This window comes from Dipteris shenzhenensis, chromosome 18, assembly GCF_047967505.1.
Source record: "Dipteris shenzhenensis isolate YYH24624 ecotype China chromosome 18, Dip_SZ_1.0, whole genome shotgun sequence".
In the NCBI taxonomy this organism is placed as follows: domain Eukaryota; kingdom Viridiplantae; phylum Streptophyta; class Polypodiopsida; order Gleicheniales; family Dipteridaceae; genus Dipteris; species Dipteris shenzhenensis.
Genome location: NC_141613.1, coordinates 17538302 through 17558945, shown reverse-complemented (window position 1 = coordinate 17558945; position 20644 = coordinate 17538302). Strand labels below are relative to the sequence as shown.

The window sequence follows — 20644 nt, the reverse complement described above, 5'->3', positions numbered from 1 at the left end:
TTGGATGCTCACCTAGGGACCCAAGTTGTATCCCTCATGTGGAGGGTTTAGGGAGGAGCTAGAGAAGCAAGAGTACATTTTTTGTGGAATGTGTGTGCCTTATGGTAGGTTCCTAAAACATTCCAAGTTTCTACTTGGTTGAACGTTGCAATCCAACAACTCTCACCGAGTAGTTAGAGAAGAGGAGGGAGCCAACCGGCAGGAGCGGCGACCTCCCCTTGTCAACAACTAGAGTTGCTAGAGTTTTGATTGTTACAATGGGTTCTAGAATGGAAAATGACATAAAGGTTTAGATCCCCTTGCATTGCCCTTGCACTGGCCTTGTACCAGTAATGCGAAAGGTGTTGTGAATAGTTCCTCCATGTGTTGACAACCAAAAATCAAACCACAAGTATTTGTTCATGAATCCACGTGTTGTACCCTATTGCTGAGAATCGATGCCAGTGTGTGGAAAACCGATGAAACTTGGACTCGCCAGTTAGAGTCGGTTTCACCCTAGATAGATTGGGCACATGCTCGTCGAAGATAGCATTTTGTTAGTTAGGCCGCCTATCTAATGCTATCGAACTTACAGGCACATGGCTACTGGAGGTTGGGCGAAACTATGGGCTACGGGCACATGGAATCCGACAGGTAAGGAGTTCATGATTGTAGTGCGGGATGGAGCGAGTAGAAGCTATTTGATTGGGATAATGAATGACTTGCTGGCGATATTGGACTATGCACTCGATTTGCAACCGTTTCGATTGCGACATGAACCACGGCCAACGGTGGCGGGAAACACCCAACAATCGCGGCTCATGTGCCGAGGGTGAGGGATGCGGATACGCAAAGTGGATTGAGCCACGTAAGCCAAGGATGTTGAGAGTGGAGAAATGAGCCTGCAAACCAAAGAAGTAATCACAACAAGCAACCTAAACCATTCACTTTTTGGCGTGCCCTATGGGTAGCCTTAGCAATCATTCTAATTTTGTAGAGCAGAAATTCGAAATTTTTAGGATTTGCTTCTAAAATAGGTGTGATGCTTTGATTGGATGCCCTTAAGTCATGAGCATTCAAGACTTAAGGCCCCTCGTTTTTATTGCCGTTCAAGACTTGGGGCCCTCGTTGAGAGTCTCTCTCCATTCACCACCTCCTTTGCTGTACATTTTGGGCAGGCCTTATGAATTACATTTTGGGCAGGCCTTATGAATTACCAAAGTCATTCATTTCTTTCATTTATTCTCTATCCTCACAAAGGACCTCAATTGCAAAATCTTTTGAAGTCTCTCTAGTGACCTCTTACCTCCCTCAAGATTTCCTCTTGTTGCTCTCTCTTTTCCTTCCTTTTTGTTCATCCTTTGGTTTCGATCTCTTCTCCTACCTCATCTTCTCCATATCTTTCACAGAATTAAGTTGAATGCAGACTTGCGATTCGCTCTGCCTGGCTATGGTTGCCGCCTCTGCTGGGTAAATCCGGTGCCTCCTCATATCGTTTTGGCTTCTCCCGGCGAAGCTCGCTAGTCGCTGCCTTGAAGCCCATGACAGATTTCCGCCCTGGCTTTTGGTCTGCACCGAAGCTCCAAGAATGGGTGGGCAAGACAGCAGTCTCCGACCTCTCCTCCTCGATGAGCAGCCGCAGCAGGAGGATCAGCAAGCGTCTATCGTGGAGACTTTCGACTGGCTGGGCAGGCCGGCGTCGCAACGGAAGCTGGGCGGGAAGAAGACGCTGCTGTTTAGTCTAGGTAGGGCAGAATTGAGCATTTTTGGAATGGAAATCTGCGTGTGTATAGAAGGAATGCGTGTTGTTTTTGGGATCTGCTTTGGCTGTGGGACAAAAATGCGTCAATGGAAATCTCTGCTTGATGTTTCGTTCTGGTTTTGCTGTGGCAATGGAAATCTCTGCTTGATGTTTCGTTCTCCTTGTTTTTGGGAACTGCTTTTGCTGTGGGATTTGCAAAAATGCGTCAATGGAAATCTCTGCTTGGTGTTTCGTTCTCGTTGTTTTTGGGATCTGCTTTTGCAAAATCTGTTAATGGAAATCTCTGCTTGGTGTTTCTTTCTCTGAATCTACAAATTTTGAGCTAACTGTTTCCCGGCTACACACAAAACTTTCAAGGGGACATCTGCCTCTGGTACACTGCCTACTTCGGAGTTTACTTCAACATGGTGCTCTTCTTCCAAAATGTTTTGAGCGAGGGCAGTGCTGCTGCCGCCAATGATACCAACAACTGGTTGGGCTCCATGTTCCTGTCCTCCCTCATCGGTGCTTTCATGGCAGAATCGTTCCTGGGGCGCCTCTGGGCTTGTGCCTTGTTTCAGATCGTCACTCTCATGGTGAGAAACTTCATTGCTTCCGACAAGGTTGCTGATGGAGCCCCCAATCCGGCATTTGTTGCCTAACTGCTAAACAATGTCCGATTTTGCTGTCAAATCCTTCTGTTAATCCGGTCATCCCCTCGCCGTAAACCTGTAGGGCATGGCTCTCATGACAGTGGCTGCCGCACTCTTGTTATCGGGAAACACCTCGAGCGGGATCATCGTCTTCTTCTACCTGTCCATCTATCTGATCTCGATCGGATGTGGGGCATTCCAGCCGACGCTTCAGTCACTTGGGGCAGATCAGTTTGATGCAGAGGGGGATAAAGCCTCCTTTTTCACTAGATACCTCGTTCTCAACAATTTGGGCATTGCGTTTGGCGACACCATCATCGTGTACACAGTACAGGCCAAAGGGTGGGTGTTCGGATTCGCCATCTGCACGGGCGTGGGAGCGCTGGCGATTGTGCTATTTCTGTCGGGGCTCCCGATGTACAGGCAGTACAAGCATGTGGGCAACCCATACGCGCGAGCGTTGCAGGTACTGGTGGCGGCAGTAAGGAAGTGGAGGGTGAAGGTGCCGAGGGAGAGCGAGGAGCTATACGAGGAAGAGGCGAGGGAGGGAGAGGTGCTTGTGCAGCACACGCAGAGTTTGAGGTATGTTCGATCTGCATCTCTTCGAGCTGACTTTGAACGCCGTTGTAATCTTCGTCGTTTCCATTCGTTACACAGGAATGCTTCTCTGTCAAATTTGGGCTTTTTTGCATCAATTGCGTGAGGGACTTCGATCTTCGTATCTTCCACCTTGGCTATATCCTTGTCGCTCTTTCTTATTAGCTCCCCGTCAGCCACTCCATGGATGGTTTAAGCTCTTCTTAAAATCCTCCACCTTGATTAGCCTCCATGGATCCTTGTTGCTTTTGCTTTATCAGCTCGCCTTCAGCCACTGTCAAAGATCCAACGATTCATTGACTGTTGTAGGTGAGTGGAGAATGCCTTCATATAAATTTCGTCTATCGCATCGATTCCCAATCCATACATGTCTTCTCTTGTTTAATTACGTAAACATAAACTCAGCAATTATGCAGAGTTTCAGCCACTCCACGGATTGATATTGCTACTGCATATTAGCTGGCCCGGAGCCAGCGTGGCGAGTGGCAAATGTTGGATTTGTACAATGGAGGGTCATGAATGTGGGATGTGCGTGATGCAGGTGGCTGGACAGGGCAGCAACGCGATCTGAATCTGAAGGCGAGCAGGTGAGGAGCGACAGTACCAGAGATCCATGGAGACTGAGCAGAGTAACGGAGGTGGAGGAAATGAAGGCGGTACTGAGACTGCTACCAGTGTGGGCGAGCAGCATCTTCTTCAACACAGTGTACTCGCAAGCAGGAACTCTCTTCGTAGAAGAAGGGGAAACCATGGACACAGCAACCTGCTTCTCCAACATAGCTATGGCACCAGCAACGATGAACATGTTCAACATATTAGCTGTGGTGCTTCTACCGCCCCTCTACAACACTGTGGTTGTGCCAGTGGCGAGGCGTGTGACCGGGCTCCAGCGAGGCCTCGGTCCATTGCATAGAACCGCGCTGGGATACGTCTTGTGCATAATAAGCCTGGCCGTGGCCGCCTGCTTGGAGGGCGCAAGGCTGCGGGTGGCCCACAGGCAAGGGGCGGCCCCCACCATATTCCTGCAGGTCCCACAGTTTGTCCTACTTGGTGCTGCGCAGTTCCTAGCTGGCATAGGCCAGCTGGAGTTCTTCTACTCGTACTCCCCTTCTTCGCTTCGTAGTTTGGGGAGCTCCTTCTGTCTGACTTGTATCGCCCTTGGTGACTACCTCAGCTCGCTGCTCGTGTCCGTGGTCACCCTGCTCACCTCTCGCAATGGGAACCCTGGTTGGATTGCGCGTGACCTGGACGATGGCCACCTCGACTACTTCTTCTGGCTCCTCGCGTCCCTCGCCTTTCTCAACCTCCTCTTCTTTATGCTTTGTGCCCGCTCCTTCCAGCTCCAACGCTCCCGCATCAGCGCAACAGCACCATCGTTGTAACTGGGAATTGGACAAAAATCAACACTAGAGTTTGATCCTTTACGGGACGGGTGAAGGTAGGATGGATTGGAGATGAAGAGGATGATGGCAGATAATTTGATGCTTCTTGTGAGGTAACAAACTTGCTACTTTGCACAAAAACTAGAGAATGCCTACAACAATTCAGCCAGCAGACTAATGGGCTGGTCTATAAGTATGATTCCTCTATTCAGTCCTTTTGGGACTGCATGTAGGTGCTTGGCTCATATTTAAGCCTATGCTCAAGCTCTCAGTTAAACCCAAAGGTGTCAACCCTTTGTTTAGCTCACACTGGTCCTCTCAAGAATATTCAGCTTGTCCCTACTCAGCTTGTCAGGTTGTCCTCTCCTCTCAATAACACCCAACTTTGGATGAATAAATTGGCAGTGGGCTGAAGCAGGTTAAATGGCAACTTTCCTTCCACCTATCAATGCTCCTTCTGCATCTTTTTTTGCATATATTATGGGCTGCCTTGAGCATGAGCAGAGGTCCTTTGTCAACAGGTTTCTGGAGAGTAACGGGGTCAGATTTGGCAATTCAGCCAGCATTGTGTCCTCTCACCGATTCAGCCAGCATTGAGTCCTTTCACTCTTTGAAGAGAAAGGATTAATGTTCTAATTCTTAAGAAAATTCAAGACTCGAATCCTTTTACTCATTGAAGAAAGGCTGCAATTCTTGTGCTCTTTTTGAGGCATCTATCTCTGACATCACAGTTAGAGTCATCCCAATAAAATCCATTGCATGTAGGTGCCTGGCTCATATTTAAGCCTATGCTTAAGCTCTCAGCTAACCCCAAAGCTGTCGACCCTTTGTTTTGCTTGCACACTAGTCCTCTCAATAATATTCAGCTTGTTCCTACTCAGCTTGTCCTCTCCTCTCATAACACCCCACTTTAGATAAACAAATTGGCAGTGGGCTGAAGCAGGTTGAATGGTAACTTTCCTGCCTGCTCCATCTGCATCTCTTTTCGCAAATATTATGGGCTGCCTTGAGCATGAGCAGAGGTCCTTTGTGGACAGGTTTCTGAAGAGTAACAGGGTCAGATTTGGCAGCATTTAGCCAGCATTGTGTCCTTTCACTCATTCAGCCAGCATTGAGTCCTTTTAGTCTTTGAAGAGAAAGGACATGCTCTAATTTTATTGCAATCTTACAACCTAGAAAATCCAAGACTAAAATCCTTTTACTCATCGAAGAAAGGCTGCAACTCTTGTGCTCTTTTTGAGGCATCTATCTCTAACATCATAGTTAGAGTCATCCCAATAAAATCCGTTGCTAGTTATTATATAATTAACTCCTTGGTATGATTGACTCCAAGATGCAATTAAAGATTTAAAAAAGGCCTTAGCCTCCACAACCACTTTAGCCTCCGTAATATTCAAACCATATTCAAATCCCCCAATTGCATGATTAGAGCATGTATATTCATTAAATCACCAGCACATTAACACGATGCAAATGCTCCTATTAATAGAATGAAACAAACAATGAAAAAGCATCAAGAATGACCGATGTATATGACTCAAAGTGGCCCACTTGAAGACCTTCCAATCATCAAGTCATCATTGCTAATGAGTTTACTTATCACAAAACATCCGAAGTAATATCATTTGTACCAAAAGTAAGCCTCCCTTTACACCAAAATATCAATAGCAACCATAACCTACTGGTGCCTAAAGTAAGATCCTTTCGCACCTTACGCACATGGCTCAGGAATATTATAAATACAATATCATAATTTAGAATGCAAATTTTGTCATGTTTGCAATCACCATCATAAGCTTCAAATGAGCTCAAAATAAAAAGCCCAAAAATACTAATCTAATAATGGCTGCAAGCTTTAAACTTCAATCCTTCTTCAAACCACTTAGTAAGGCAAGCAAGAAATCAGCTATGTTGTCCAGGGACCTAGAGGTTGCTCCATCTATCATCTCTCTTTGAGAACTCATCTTTTGATGCTCCAACCTCATCCGTGCTTATTCACGGGCCTACTCACGACCCGCTCTACATTCCTCCAATCTATTTGCTCCTCAGTGAAATGTTTGGTTTCCTCAGTTAACTCAAAAGCATTGACAAGTTTCTTGGTAGTCTCATTCTTTCGTGCTAGCAGCTTGTATGCTTTCCTTCGAATCACACTGGAGGAGTCGTCTTGCTTCTTGCATTCATCTTCTACAAGCTGCACATCCACATCGGTTGTCTTTGGTGAAGTGGTAGAGTTGCATGCACATGCGTTGTTGGTTATGGAAACAAGAGAGCATGAATGCTCGGGTGCACTGCCTCCTAGTTCACTAGGACACAAATATCTTTGTTTTTGTTACTACTAGAGTCGGTGTAATCAAATTGTATCTCCTAATCGCTCCTATGCTCCATTCAATTAATTAGTTGCATCTCCCTCCTCTCATTTTGCAATTAACCTAAGTAACTCTATGCTCTCACCGCCTCTCTTTGTCCTCGCCGCCTCGCTTGTTGCCGTGCATCTCCCCTCACTGCTCCTCCTCAGCTCCTATTCTCAACGCTCCTCTCCCTCTGCTCAGCTCTTATTCTTTGGTTGTCTTACCCTTTGCTCCCTCTGCTCGCTATGCCTCTCCATCCCCCACCACTCCCTCTCCACCCTTTTCACCCTCTCTCAACCCTCCCACTCAACTCCTTGTTCCCCCTTTCCCTCCCCCTCCCCCTGTCCCTCCTCTCAACCCTCCCTTCTTCCTCTTTCCCTCTCGTCTCCCTCCTCTCCTCTATATATATTCACTCAAGGTAGCCATTACTTTCAGAACTTTCTTGAATCTAGAAAGTTCTACATTCCTCAAACCTTCTTGAATCCGGTGATTAATGTGTCGAATCGTTTAGGTTAACTTGCTTTAATCTTGCCCCCTTTGCAAAGCTTAACTTAATCTACAATGTGACCCCTTTGATTAATTGCCAATACTAATTTTTTACTAACTAGGGAGCCCTATTATCTATTGTGTATTGGGTGGATTTATTTTGTGTTTAAGTGGTGGTAATTGTTGAGCTTTGTGTACAAGGATGAGGTTAGTCCAATAGGCCTCGATTGTACCTATATGCCTATGTTGATATTATGAATAAGCAATCTGTTTTTGTAAAGAAAATATTGTTTACATATTTATAAGTATATAAGACATGAAGTCTATGATAGTATGGCAGTGAGCAAAGAAGACCAAAAAATCAGATCATATGATTTGAGTATCTGTAACAATTCTATCTTTCAATACTTAATCATGGCTATACTGAGGATCGACCTTCCAATACTTCATCATTTGTAAAAACTTTCTAATCAAAATATTGTTTGTCTATTTCCAAGCATATAATATGATATCGAGCCAATAGGCAAAGCCAGTATCAATATTTGGTATCTGTATCTGCAACGGTATCTTTCAATACTTTCATTTGTAACAGTACTTGTATCTGTAACAATATCTTTCAATACTTCATCATTTGTAACAATATCACTATCTATAAGAGTATCTTTCAATACTTCACTATTTGTAATAACTTTCTAATCAAAACATTGTTCGTCTATTTCCAAGCATATAATATGACATCATGCTAATAGGCAAAGCCAATATCATATTTGTAGCAGTGTGTGTATCACAATCTGTAACAGTATCTTTCAATACTTCATTATTTGTAAAAACTTTCCAATCAAAACATTGTTCATCTATTTTCAACCGTATAATATGATATCTCACCAATAGGCAAAGCCAATATCAATATTTGTAATAGTATCTATATCAGTATCTGTATTTTTGTATTTTGTATCAATAACTAGCTTGTACCATGTTAGATTGGCACTGAGACCTATCACACCTTTTTGTTTATCCTGTGACAAACAATAACCAAGTCACTTTCTCATCAGTGAAAGTTGGGTGGAACTTGCGCAAAGACAGATGATCAATGAGAACTCATAGCATCATGCTTGATAGTTTGCCCTGTAAATCTTCATTGCCGTAGCAGGAGCTAGAAGCTGGTGTTGAGCGACCAGATGTGGGTTAATGTTTTTTTCAAATCTTTCGAGCGCCATTAATCCAAGGCCGTAACCAAACATGGCAACCAAGTGTATCTCATTGAAACTTATCCAATGCTTTTAATGCGATCACCAAAGGACTTGAAGCATGCATGTGCAAAGAGATGGCATGCTACCATCTCTTTGCTTATGCTTGAATCAAACCTCCTCGGGCCAAGGTCATGATAGGCAGATGTCGCACGATATGTCGGATCAAACCAATCAGCCAGTGTGCTTCGAATCTCCTTCCATAATTAAGGCGAATGCTTGCAATTGGGAACCTTGGAAATTTTGAAACCAAGACCACAAAGTTTTTACATCCATCAAGTAAAAGTAAGAATGCACATCCACCCATTAGTGAATACATAGATGGACAAGCATAAGGAGAGAGCAAGGCGGCAAGTGAGGATTCAAGAGGAAGCTAGACGCTTCCTACAGCCACAAGCTTAATCGATGCCTGGCTTAATCAATACCCCAATGCCTAGCTTCCGTTTACATTAATTATTTCCCTGCTCCATCACCCTCTCGTGGATTAATGCCAATAGCCATTTTTCAATATCATGGGTACCTATTTCGAATGGGTCTTTCGACTTCGTAAATTCACATCTACCTGACAACACATCTATCCGAACTCGAACCAATTGCAAATGACTCCTAATTTCTTGCACAAACTTCCTATCCATTAAACTTCCCGCCCTCCCTATGCTCCACCTCTCCTATCTCCTCTCTCTCCTATTTAATTAATTTACTCCCCCTAGTACCTAATTAACCTAAGCTAATCTCTCCCAATTGTCTAATTAACCTAAGCTAATGTCCCCCTTCCCTCACCTCTCCCTCCTTCCTTGTATGTCCCGTGCCCATCCCACCCTATGTGCCTCGCTCCCCTTCGGCTCCCTATGTGCCTTCCTCCCTCACCTCTCCCTTCCTTATGCTTCCACACCTCTGCCTCCCTTCTCCCTCCCTGCATCTCTCGCTCCCTCCGTCCTTGACCTCTTCCTTCCTTACGCTCCCTCACCTCTAACTCCCTTCTCCCTCCATGCATCTCTCGCTCCCTCCGTCCCTGCCCTCCTTCCTTCCCTACGCCTCTTGCTCAGTCCTAGCCCCTACCTCCCTGTCCCTTTCTCCACTCTTGGTTTCGTCTCCCCCCCCTTTCTCCCTCTCGTCTTCCGCATGTAACTTGTACTCCTCTAGATGGCATCGATCGTCCCCGCCCTTTCTCCCTCTCAGCTCCTGCTTGAGCCAAAGAATCCTACCCAGTTGCTACTAAATTCGGTATTCATGCAGACTACTCAACGTCTATGCTGCACAGTAACAGTCTCTCGTCTCCTCCACGTCTCTGCTCTATATACTTGCGGTCAGAGGGTTCTCGAATTAAGAAAGGTGGAACATTCGAATAAATTCACTTGCACTTAGGCTAATCACGAATCGTAATTAATATATGCCCACTCGCTTATGTTAATCTTGCCCACTCGCCCCTCATCTAATAAATCCCCCAAATAAAACCCATCGGGGGCACCTACTTGACGTGAAAGCTGCCTCTCGGCATTCGCATCCGGCAGATTGATGAATACCGCTACGTGAATTATCGCATCCATCGGCACCTTCAGGTCCTGCAGCACCATCACCTCCTCCACCTCGCGCTCCTTCGGCCCCTTGGCTTTCGCATACTCCTCTGCCGTCGTCGTCGTTCGTGCCACCAGCGAGTTCAGCGTCTCCGTTCGCTCATTCGCGGCCTTGCCCTTCGTTGCAGCACCAATCTCCCTGAGGTCTTTTACAGCAGATGGAACCACCCCTTTCATATTGGCTCGGTTTGGCCTCCAATTTTGTTTCAGACTGTCCAAACCCAATCGACATTGGCATGATGACAATAGATAATGGGGTCTCTTCCGGCGGAGTAGAAGTTGCCCATATCTTTGCAATATGTTTCGTTAGAATTGCCAGTCCAACGTGGATTGCATTGTGAGGGGCGCCGATCCCATGAAGGTACTTGGAGTGGTAGCCTGGGTTACCGACTGAAACATCACTCCCAGATTGTTCGCGATGATCTGCTCGTTCGTCAGATTGGTAGATAAGTCTGAAATTCTTAACAAAGCCAGCGATGGAGGGAGATGCGATTGATCTCATTTTGAATTGTAGAGCGCCGGATATTTTGTGCTCTGCAAGAGCAGATCTGGCATGACATTTCCACCTTTTCTCTGGTCATCCCAATTCCCGAAAGGGAGAGCAAAAGTAGGGTCTCGAATCAAGCTCCCCGGAATTTGTTCGTGAAAGAACAGGTACCACGATGCCAGGGAAAGAAGGTCCAAGAACATTGGATCTGCAGATTTGAGCTGCTGTTGTTGGGGAGGGGAAAAGCTCCATTGCAGAAAGCGCAGTGGACGTTGGCTAGCTGCTTGAAGCTTCGGGGGCAAGGCCTTCATAAGCTCATAAGCTCGTATAGTGACAGCTCGAGTGGGCAACACCGGCAAGCAGGAGTCGGAGATGGTGGGCTTGCTCGAAGGCCAAAGTAGAAAACAAGAGTGCATGTATGCACAAAAGCACTTGGCTTCTGCTATAAGCTGTATCGAAATTTAAAAACAATTTTCTCACCCATGTACTTTGAACAAGTGAAAGAAAGGAATGACTTTTTTCATTCATAAGGCCTCCCCAAAATGTAAAACAAAGGAGGTATTGAATGGAGAGAGAGACACAATTCCAATAAAAACGAGCGTCCCTAAGTCTTGAATGCCCACTGCCAAACTCGTCTCAAAGCCATCAGTGAGTGCACTTAACTCCCACTTGGGCAGCCAATCAAGACATCACACCTATTTTAGAAGCAAATTAATCCTAAAAATTATGAAGTTCTGCTTTACAAAATGAGAATGATTGCTAAGGCTACCCAGAGGATAGGCCAAAAAACGCATTGAGGTTACTCCAAGGTGGGTAGCTTCTACTTAACCCTCAGATACCCGCTTATTGTCACTTATAAATCTCTAAATTTCAAAGTCCTTGGTATGTCTTTTGAATTCATTAATTGCTCACTCGCTATAGGTCCTTCTTTTGTCATGGAGCACATAACTACTACCTTAAAATGAAACTTGGATCCTATCATTTAATAAAATTTTCCTAAAGGAAAAAAAATATGAACATGGACATGACACAGGGTCCATCAAGACCTAATCGTCCCTGCAAATGGCAAGGGTAGTGTTTTATTATTGCCTTGGTGACGTGCAAAGATTTGCGCCTTTTAGAAATTGTGTCCAATGAATATCTGAATAAAACTTTGCTCACACGAGCTCATAACTCATTCTTGGTTGCAACGTAAATAATATATGAAATGTCATCCTTCGACCTTGTATCCAACTTGGCTATCTCTACTTTTGATTCCAAATCTTTACCTCCCATCGAGAACATGCATCAAAAGAGATGAATGTTATCAGATTGAAGCAACATCGAGAATATTAGAGTCTAATAGTATTGCAAAGAAGTCTTGTGAATAGATAGACACTAGAACATCAATAGTTGTATTCATATTGCAATTTGAGAAATCAATATCTTGCACGTGCCAGTCATATAGATTTCTTTGACTTTCTGCAAGCATGAAAAAATACATTAAAAATAAAAGGTAAAAAATCCACTATTTGGATGAAGGTAAGAGATTCAACAACTTTCTCAGTAAAAGAATGACAGAAAATATGCAAAGAATGAGAATAAACAATAGCTCATACTTGGAATGGCAAGAACCATGGGATGGACGAGATGGCCGTTGCACATTATCGATATGTAAGTTTGCAAGAAAGTTGGTATAATAGCTTTTTTGGCAGTATATAGCTTTACGAACTAGCTTTTTTGGTAGAGCAGTTTTTTTGGCAATATATAGATTTGTGAACTAGCTTTTTTGGCAGAACAGTTTTTTTGTCAGAGCAGCTTTTTTGGTAGTATGTAATTTTGCGAAATAGCTTTTTTGGCAAAATAGTTTTTATGGCAAGACAACTTGTTTGATAGAATAAGCGTTTTTTTTGTAGAGCAGCTTTTTTCTCTCTTTTCTTTTTTCTTTTTTTCTATCCAATAGATAACAACCTTTTCACTGGCAGGCATAAAGCCCATTTGGCACCACCTTGGGGAGTCACACCAAGGTGGTGCTACCATCCACATAGGGGGACACACAATTCTTCTGCAAGCAACACCATCCCTTAGCACTCCATCAGCCCTGGGGAGCAAGGACCTCTCCTCTTAGCAATTCCATAATGTACTTTTTTGAGGGTCTTCATAACAAGTGGATGACATCAAAACATGGATCGAAAGTTAATGTTGCTTTGAGTACATTGAAGTAACTAAAAGGGCTTGTGCACTATATGTAATCTGAACGTGCCTAAAATAGAAGACCACCCACGTTGGCACTTGTATGCTAGAAGTACACACATATAAGGGCTGATTTCATAGATTTGCTTTAAGAATGTACTTACGTGTAACATTTCCTAGCCAAGATCAATACCTCACATGCAACTTTAGGCATTTATTTTGCACAACTCCTAGAGCATAGAGATCACTAATAACTAGCACCCTCCAATAGTGGACATCAAGTTGTAAAGGTTTTGTTTGGTCCCATGGGTCATTTTGGGCCTTGGGCCCCCACGGACATTAATATGATCTATCTATCTATCTATAGTAGGGAAATTCTATCTATCTATCTATCTATAGTAGGGAAATTGTTCCAAATTTTTATCATGATTGTAGATGCCACATTTCCATCAAGGATTTGATTGGGAAATTGGCTAGCATCAAGGCATTTAGTAACCTTATACACTCCTTTGGAATTGGATTGTTGTCCCTCTTTATGACACGTGATCTACATGATGGACGTTATAGGAGGATGTGGATACCTGTAGGAAATTTCTAAAGCCTTGAGTACGCCTAGTCGTATCCTATGTTATTGGAAAAATTGCACTTGGGAAGTGGATTGGCACTGCATTTATTGAAGCGATGCTGTAGCGGACTCTATTATTCAATGAAAGCGTATATTTTCACATTCAAACGAATTTGATTGAGAGCGATTCATTCGGATGTCCATCCTAGTGCAAAGTAAACAAACTACAATGAGGATATTTTCTAGGCAACTTACCAAAGGAGATAGCCTTACAACCTTCAGCTTGGCTTCCGAACATTCGAACGCGTTGCTATCCCTCATTCTTAATAGAAGACTCTTTTTGGATTGTCTTTGCTCTTTGACTTCTTAATTGCCTATTACACAAGAAATTGTTTTATCCAAGTGTTCTACCACAATCAAAGAAAGGTGAGAAGCCTAACTAGCTAAAACATAGATGTTAGGGCTGAGTCTAACTGCATCTTGCATCCTAAAAAACCACTGGGACATGAACTAGAAAGACTCATCCTTGGTCTTGAAAAACTCGGCAATTCTACCTATGTAATCAGGTCCTTCTCTGGTCTACACCAAAGCACGCATTGTTAGAATCTCTAGATTGCAATTCTCAATTCAGAACGTGGTGTAATGGCCTTATGTGAAAATCCAATTATCAGAGCAATGATCGCGTGTGCTCACGTTCATGTAGCTACAATCACCCAGCTCTTAGGTGCACCTAGCCACTTCTGCTTTTGAATAATGGCAGACATATTTGGCCGGCTCATTGACTTGCTCCTTGTGGCACCGAGAATACATATTGGTGAGCTATGTTCCAATGAATATAAATCTCAAGATAATGAGTGGGTGTTGCTATGTTTGGACAGTGCAGAAGGCATGAGAACTAGCTAAAGCAAACATGGAATTTGGGACACTAGACTTGGACGAACTATTATGCAAGGCAATGATATTGACCACCTTGGGGAGCTACTTGCAACTTGGTGTGACTCCCCAAGGTGGTGCTACCATCCACATAGGGGGACACACAATTCTTCTGCAAGCAACACCATCCCTTAGCACTCCATCAGCCCTGGGGAGCAAGGACCTCTCCTCTTAGCAATTCCATAATGTACTTTTTGAGGGTCTTCATAACAAGTGGATGACATCAAAACATGGATCGAAAGTTTAATGTTGCTTTGAGTACATTGAAGTAACTAAAAGGGCTTGTGCACTATATGTAATCTGAACGTGCCTAAAATAGAAGACCACCCACGTTGGCACTTGTATGCTAGAAGTACACACATATAAGGGCTGATTTCATAGATTTGCTTTAAGAATGTACTTACGTGTAACATTTCCTAGCCAAGGTCAACACCTCACATGCAACTTTAGGCATTTATTTTGCACAACTCCTAGAGCATAGAGATCACTAATAACTAGCACCCCCCAATAGTGGACATCAAGTTGTAAAGGTTTTGTTTGGTCCCATGGGTCATTTTGGGCCTTGGGCCCCCACGGACATTAATATGATCTATCTATCTATCTATAGTAGGGAAATTCTATCTATCTATCTATCTATAGTAGGGAAATTGTTCCAAATTTTTATCATGATTGTAGATGCCACATTTCCATCAAGGATTTGATTGGGAAATTGGCTAGCATCAAGGCATTTAGTAACCTTATACACTCCTTTGGAATTGGATTGTTGTCCCTCTTTATGACACGTGATCTACATGATGGACGTTATAGGAGGATGTGGATACCTGTAGGAAATTTCTAAAGCCTTGAGTACGCCTAGTCGTATCCTATGTTATTGGAAAAATTGCACTTGGGAAGTGGATTGGCACTGCATTTATTGAAGCGATGTTGTAGTGGACTCTATTATTCAATGAAAGCGTATATTTTCACATTCAAACGAATTTGATTGAGAGCGATTCATTCGGATGTCCATCCTAGTGCAAAGTAAACAAACTACAATGAGGATATTTTCTAGGCAACTTACCAAAGGAGATAGCCTTACAACCTTCAGCTTGGCTTCCGAACATTCGAATGCGTTGCTATCCCTCATTCGTAATAGAAGACTCTTTTTGGATTGTCTTTGCTCTTTGACTTCTTAATTACCTATTACACAAGAAATTGTTTTATCCAAGTGTTCTACCACAATCAAAGAAAGGTGAGAAGCCTAACTAGCTAAAACATAGATGTTAGGGCTGAGTCTACTAACTGCATCTTGCGTCCTAAAAAACCACTGGGACATGAACTAGAAAGACTCATCCTTGGTCTTGAAAAACTCGGAAATTCTACCTATGTAATCAGGTCCTTCTCTGGTCTACACCAAAGCACGCATTGTTAGAATCTCTAGATTGCAATTCTCAATTCAGAACGTGGTGTAATGGCCTTATGTGAAAATCCAATTATCAGAGCAATGATCGCGTGTGCTCACGTTCATGTAGCTACAATCACCCAGCTCTTAGGTGCACCTAGCCACTTCTGCTTTTGAATAATGGCAGACATATTTGGCCGGCTCATTGACTTGCTCCTTGTGGCACCAAGAATACATATTGGTGAGCTATGTTCCAATGAATATAAATCTCAAGATAATGAGTGGGTGTTGCTATGTTTGGACAGTGCAGAAGGCATGAGAACTAGCTAAAGCAAACATGGAATTTGGGACACTAGACTTGGACGAACTATTATGCAAGGCAATGATATTATGCAAATCACAGAGAAACGTTACCACCGTACGAGTATCGCTTAGGCCGCCGATGGATAGCTTTTGCTTTGCTAACTGGCTTTCCAAGAAACTGAGCCAATATGGAACACTTTTCATTTTTATCTCTTGTTCAGAAAGAGGGAGCACTAGTTCGACACTCAGGTAACAACCTCTTACTAGGGAGGAGGGGGTAGCTACATGCATTGCCTTGTCTGTTGGCCCTTGTCAAGCTCTTACTGAGTGTGGTTTTTCTAACCATTTGGTGCCCTAGGATGAAACCTTGGCACTCCAAGGCTCTATGTGCTCTTTTCCAATAGCCATCTTGCTTTGAAATTACAATGCCGATCACAGAGTGAGTATCAAGAGCATTGACTGCCATCCATTGCAACTGAGTGAGTTGAAAATTGTGCTCCAAAAGTTTTGTTTTTTTTTTGCGGTAAAAGAGTCAGTAACATTCCATTAAAGAAAAGAAAAGAGAAAAGTATACAAAGTAAAGAAGAAGGGTAGCAATCTCAGTTCCATATTCTCCCTATCATCCTAAGGTTCTCATTTTTTTTCCCAAAAACCTGAACCGCTCTTTTAACTTCCTCTATTATGACCACAGTGAGCACTCTTCTGTGATGAGGTCTGCAGTGAACCAAGTCGTTTCTCTGCTTCCACACATGCATGATCGCAAAACCTCTGATCAACTACCAGAGTTCATGTAAAGGGTGAGTCATGCTGATTCCAAAGTTTCCAAAAGAAGCATCTCAAAGTCTTGGGCAGTGTGATTCCAAATAAGTAGGAGATCGTAGAGCATCTGCGAAGTGCATCAAGAAGACATTCAAGGACGCCACATCACAATACCCCAAACCATGGCTATCTATTATGTAGGAATTGCTACAAGAAATCGATTTTCCTTTCTAGGAGCAGAGAACGCCTCACCCAAACTAGTTGCTGCAATAGTAAGGAAGATGACTAAGGGGCTTAGCACATGGGAAGAAATAGGATGGGAATGGGAAAAAGTGGTCCCAAGTGGTCCCATGCATATTTCTATCCTATTCCCATCCCACCATATGCTAACAAAAAAAAAAAACTAAGGATGGGTTTAGGAGGAAGAGGACACATGGCATCATTTCATGTGTTTAAGAGGTGGGGACCTTGTGGGGACAAGGACACATGTCATCCTTCCATGTTTTTGAATCCCTAAAAAAGGGGAACCCATTCTGGCTACCAGGGTCTAGAGGCCATGGTCCAGGATGGGAGAAAAATTGGTTACTCCCATTCTAAATCCATCCTAGACCACTTGGTGTAGGATGGGAGTAATGATGACAAAAATATTCCCATCGTAAACCCATGCTAGCCCCATCCATGTGAGAAGGCCCTAAGACTAGTCTCGTTGATCCCAAATGTTAGTACCATCCTGGAAACGGTACAGGTCTACGCATAGGCAATGGCTTGTTTGACGGCATCCTTGGAGCCGGAGGGTAGGCTATGCCGTTGATGTAACAACAAATGTATTCCTTGCAGATTTTGTAGTACCACGCGATGGCGCCCCAGGTAGCCTCACCATGCAACTAGATTCTTGCCTAGGTCAATGCTCTTCGAGTCCTCCGTTGCTGCCCCTATCACCTTCACGCTAGATGATGATGTATTTTTGGCTGCGCTAGCACTGGACGCTGGCTGCGAGGTGTAGTTTATCTAACTGGCTTGTAGCTTATGCCAAGCTTCTTGGAGTCTAAATCATCTCGGGACTTCTCGTCGTAAAAGACAAACTCCATATTCAAAAAATCCGGACCTGTGTGGTCTTTGCGCCTTCCATCAGGGAGCTTTTTCCAAACACCCCAAAGCCTGTCGATATTGCTATGATGAGCAAAGAATATGGGATCCCGTGATGCACTCGTGAAAGTCCCCATGTCATTCATGAGCGGTTGGCTCAGATCGCCTATCCAAAAGCGAACAACATTATGAATTGTGCTCTCCATACTTCCACCGAGAGGTGCATTCAGTAACGTTGAGTTTATGATGTTGGTACCAACTCTGCACAGTAGATTCGAATTAGAACACACACATTTCAATCGCAACCGCGAGTAATTCCTCATGTGCAACTGTAGACCAATGACATATCAATTACAACGAAAGAAGTTCTGAATCCTGAGGGCGAGAGAAGATTTGGTTTTCTATCAACATTCTTACTAGTAGAATATGTAAAGAATTGGCAGTCAGAAATCCTGAACCTTTCTTAAGACATTTATTACCTGTATGCAACTCCGATGAAGAGCTCAGCCATTGATGCCGTTACTAAGGCTTGATTCATCACATTCAAATTTTCATCGATGATCTACGATGCATTTGTCGTAGTGGAGAGAGCATTAAGCCACACCAGCTGGGGAGGGAGGTGATTCGGGTTACGTTTAGGGTTGTAGATTGCAGTTCCATTCTTAGCAAGCATGGAATGCATAACATTTCCATCTTCTTGGTTGTCCCAATTCCAAAATACCAGAGAGAAGTTGGGTCACCTATTAGACTTGCCAGAATTCGTTCGTGAAAAGAGAGATACCAATGATGCCAGAGTAAGAAAAGCCATGACAAATGTATTTGAAGTGTGATATTGTTCCCTTGTTGTAAGCTCCATTGCAGAAAGCACAATAAAGATCAACTTGCTTAACAAAGCTCCTAGGGTCCTCAGATGGAAGAGATTTCATACGTATCGAGGTGTTTGTACTCAAATAGACACGACGCAAAGTGTAGACTAGTAGATAATGACATTGAAGTGCTGAAAGAGACAAGCAAGTACAATATCGACAGATGGAATAGAAAATAACATAGCTCGTTTCAAATACGTAGTACACTAAATCAAAGTCTAATGCAACTAAGCTGAAAAGATGATTCAAATTCTATATTATGGTATGATGTCAGGCAGCGTCCAAACCAACTGACACTAATGCCTTGACTAGCAATTATATGACTACCTAACTATCCATACTTACAATGGTACGACCTTTACCACATGTCAGAGGCATCCTCCAGCTGGAATTCAGACATAGTCGGATAGGTCAAATCCTGATGAGTCGAACCTGCTATACTTTGGCACTCCCATGGACGAATGAAAATCCACCAAACCCACAAATGACGTGAACGATGTTGAGTTGAATTTGGGAATGACTTGAACGATGCTTCTTTTACATGAAGATCATGAACGGATTGTATCGATGCGGCATAAGGAGTAGCTAGTTGGTATGGCAGCAATGCATGGAGTTGGACGCCTCAGTGTGTCTAAGTGCTCAGTGTATCTAAGTGCCAACTTTGTGTCTAATAACTTCTTGTTCATCCAGTGGTTTGACAACTTTTTGAGAAAGAGAATGCTCTCCATTGATGTATTAGAAGAGTCGATGGAGAAATTCCTCAGTATGGTGACAAAGAAAATCAGGCATCAAATCGATATGAATTTTTTAAGACCATCGTTGGAAGCAGAATCATGTTACCTATTGTAGAATAACAAGACACCAGCATGCAAAAACTTAAACTGCCGCAAAATGTCTACTCATCCAACACTTGTAGTACCTCTTCGACATTGGTGTCAAGGATGTGGTAGGTGTCATTAGGGGTAGAGCTACTGGAGTAAGTGGCAGAGGCGAGAGCGATGGAAGGGCAGCATGGTTACGTGCAAACATTTGCATGAACTAAGGAAGGGCCATATGTCACTTAGGTTGTGGAACATAAGCCTAAGCCAATATTTGTGCTAGCCACTGGATGCGGACATATGCATCATTGATAATATGGTTACAAGGATCCAGTCTGCACTCGATCTCTGCCAATTGCTACTAGAGGCCATTATGGTTCTAATGCAGCGTCAATGTGGCCATCCGCAAGTCTTCCATATATATGTATGTATGTATGTATGTATGTATGTATGCATGCACGTATGTATGTATGTATGTATGTACGTACATATGTAAGTCTCTCTCTCTCTCTCTCTCTCTCTCTCTCTCTCTCTCTCTATATATATATATATATATATATATATATATATATATAATCCATGGTTGAGGTACAATCCCGTGATGGGGAAAGACAATTGAAAACATCTACCCAATGCAAGCATGTGTTGGGCTTACTAAGCCTGTCGATTTCATTGCTGGCATCTTCGAACTTCGTTTTGCAATCTTCTTGGACCAGCGACCATGTTGCGGTGGTCATAATGTTTATAGTCTTGTTCTATAATTAAACCAGTTCTAAGAACAATCAATAACAAAGGGTGAGATACTTAGGGACGATATTGCTAAGCAAGAACTGCTTGCCATATTTTGACCCAAGAAGTCCCTTCGTTTCTATTGACTATCCAGCATGGTCTAGCCCATTGAAGCTTTAACTTGCCGCAGTGGAGACCAAGGTGGGATCAAAGAGTAATACAACATCCTTCTCCTTAAAGATCTAAGTCTTTGAGTATTGATAGATTGATTTCTTCCAGTGTTGGTGAATGACGTCCAAGATATACGAGTTGGCATACTGATCGTTAGCCAAGCTTTGGAGTTGGTCCATCCGATGAGAAAGTGACTATTCTAGATGTAGCCATTCAAATACTACAATCTAAAGGCTCAGAACCAAGAACTCCAAGGGGACCACCACTTCTACCCCATCCACCATTTTGAGGGGCATTGTATGCTACATGGAAAGCCCATAATGCAAAATAGAGTTTCTAGTCCTAGTTTGTCATATTCTCATTGACC

The 20644-nt window shown here is 43.3% G+C and overlaps 1 protein-coding gene and 1 pseudogene across 1 annotated transcript; one reads left to right on the top strand and one right to left on the bottom strand.

Annotated features, from left to right (window-relative positions):
• The first annotated feature begins 1240 nt into the window (after positions 1–1240).
• Positions 1241–5496, top strand: LOC147890883 (protein NRT1/ PTR FAMILY 8.2-like). The gene is made up of 4 exons (XM_087390023.1): positions 1241–1724; positions 2099–2316; positions 2456–2955; positions 3512–5496. Exons 1-4 carry the CDS (start codon positions 1568–1570, stop codon positions 4350–4352), a joined length of 1716 nt encoding a protein of 571 aa, XP_087246149.1. The 5' UTR covers positions 1241–1567; the 3' UTR covers positions 4353–5496.
• An 11984-nt stretch (positions 5497–17480) lies between these two features.
• LOC147890882 (polyphenol oxidase, chloroplastic-like) lies at positions 17481–18619 on the bottom strand (annotated as a pseudogene).
• Between the last annotated feature and the right edge of the window lie 2025 nt (positions 18620–20644).

Excerpts from the sequence above, each read along its gene's own strand:
- LOC147890883 (XM_087390023.1), top strand. The coding sequence starts at position 1,568 with ATGGGTGGGCAAGACAGCAGTCTCCGACCTCTCCTCCTCGATGAGCAG. Across the intron at positions 2,317-2,455 it reads TTCAGATCGTCACTCTCATG|GGCATGGCTCTCATGACAGT; the intron begins GTGAGAAACTTC and ends GTAAACCTGTAG. Across the intron at positions 2,956-3,511 it reads CAGCACACGCAGAGTTTGAG|GTGGCTGGACAGGGCAGCAA; the intron begins GTATGTTCGATC and ends TGCGTGATGCAG.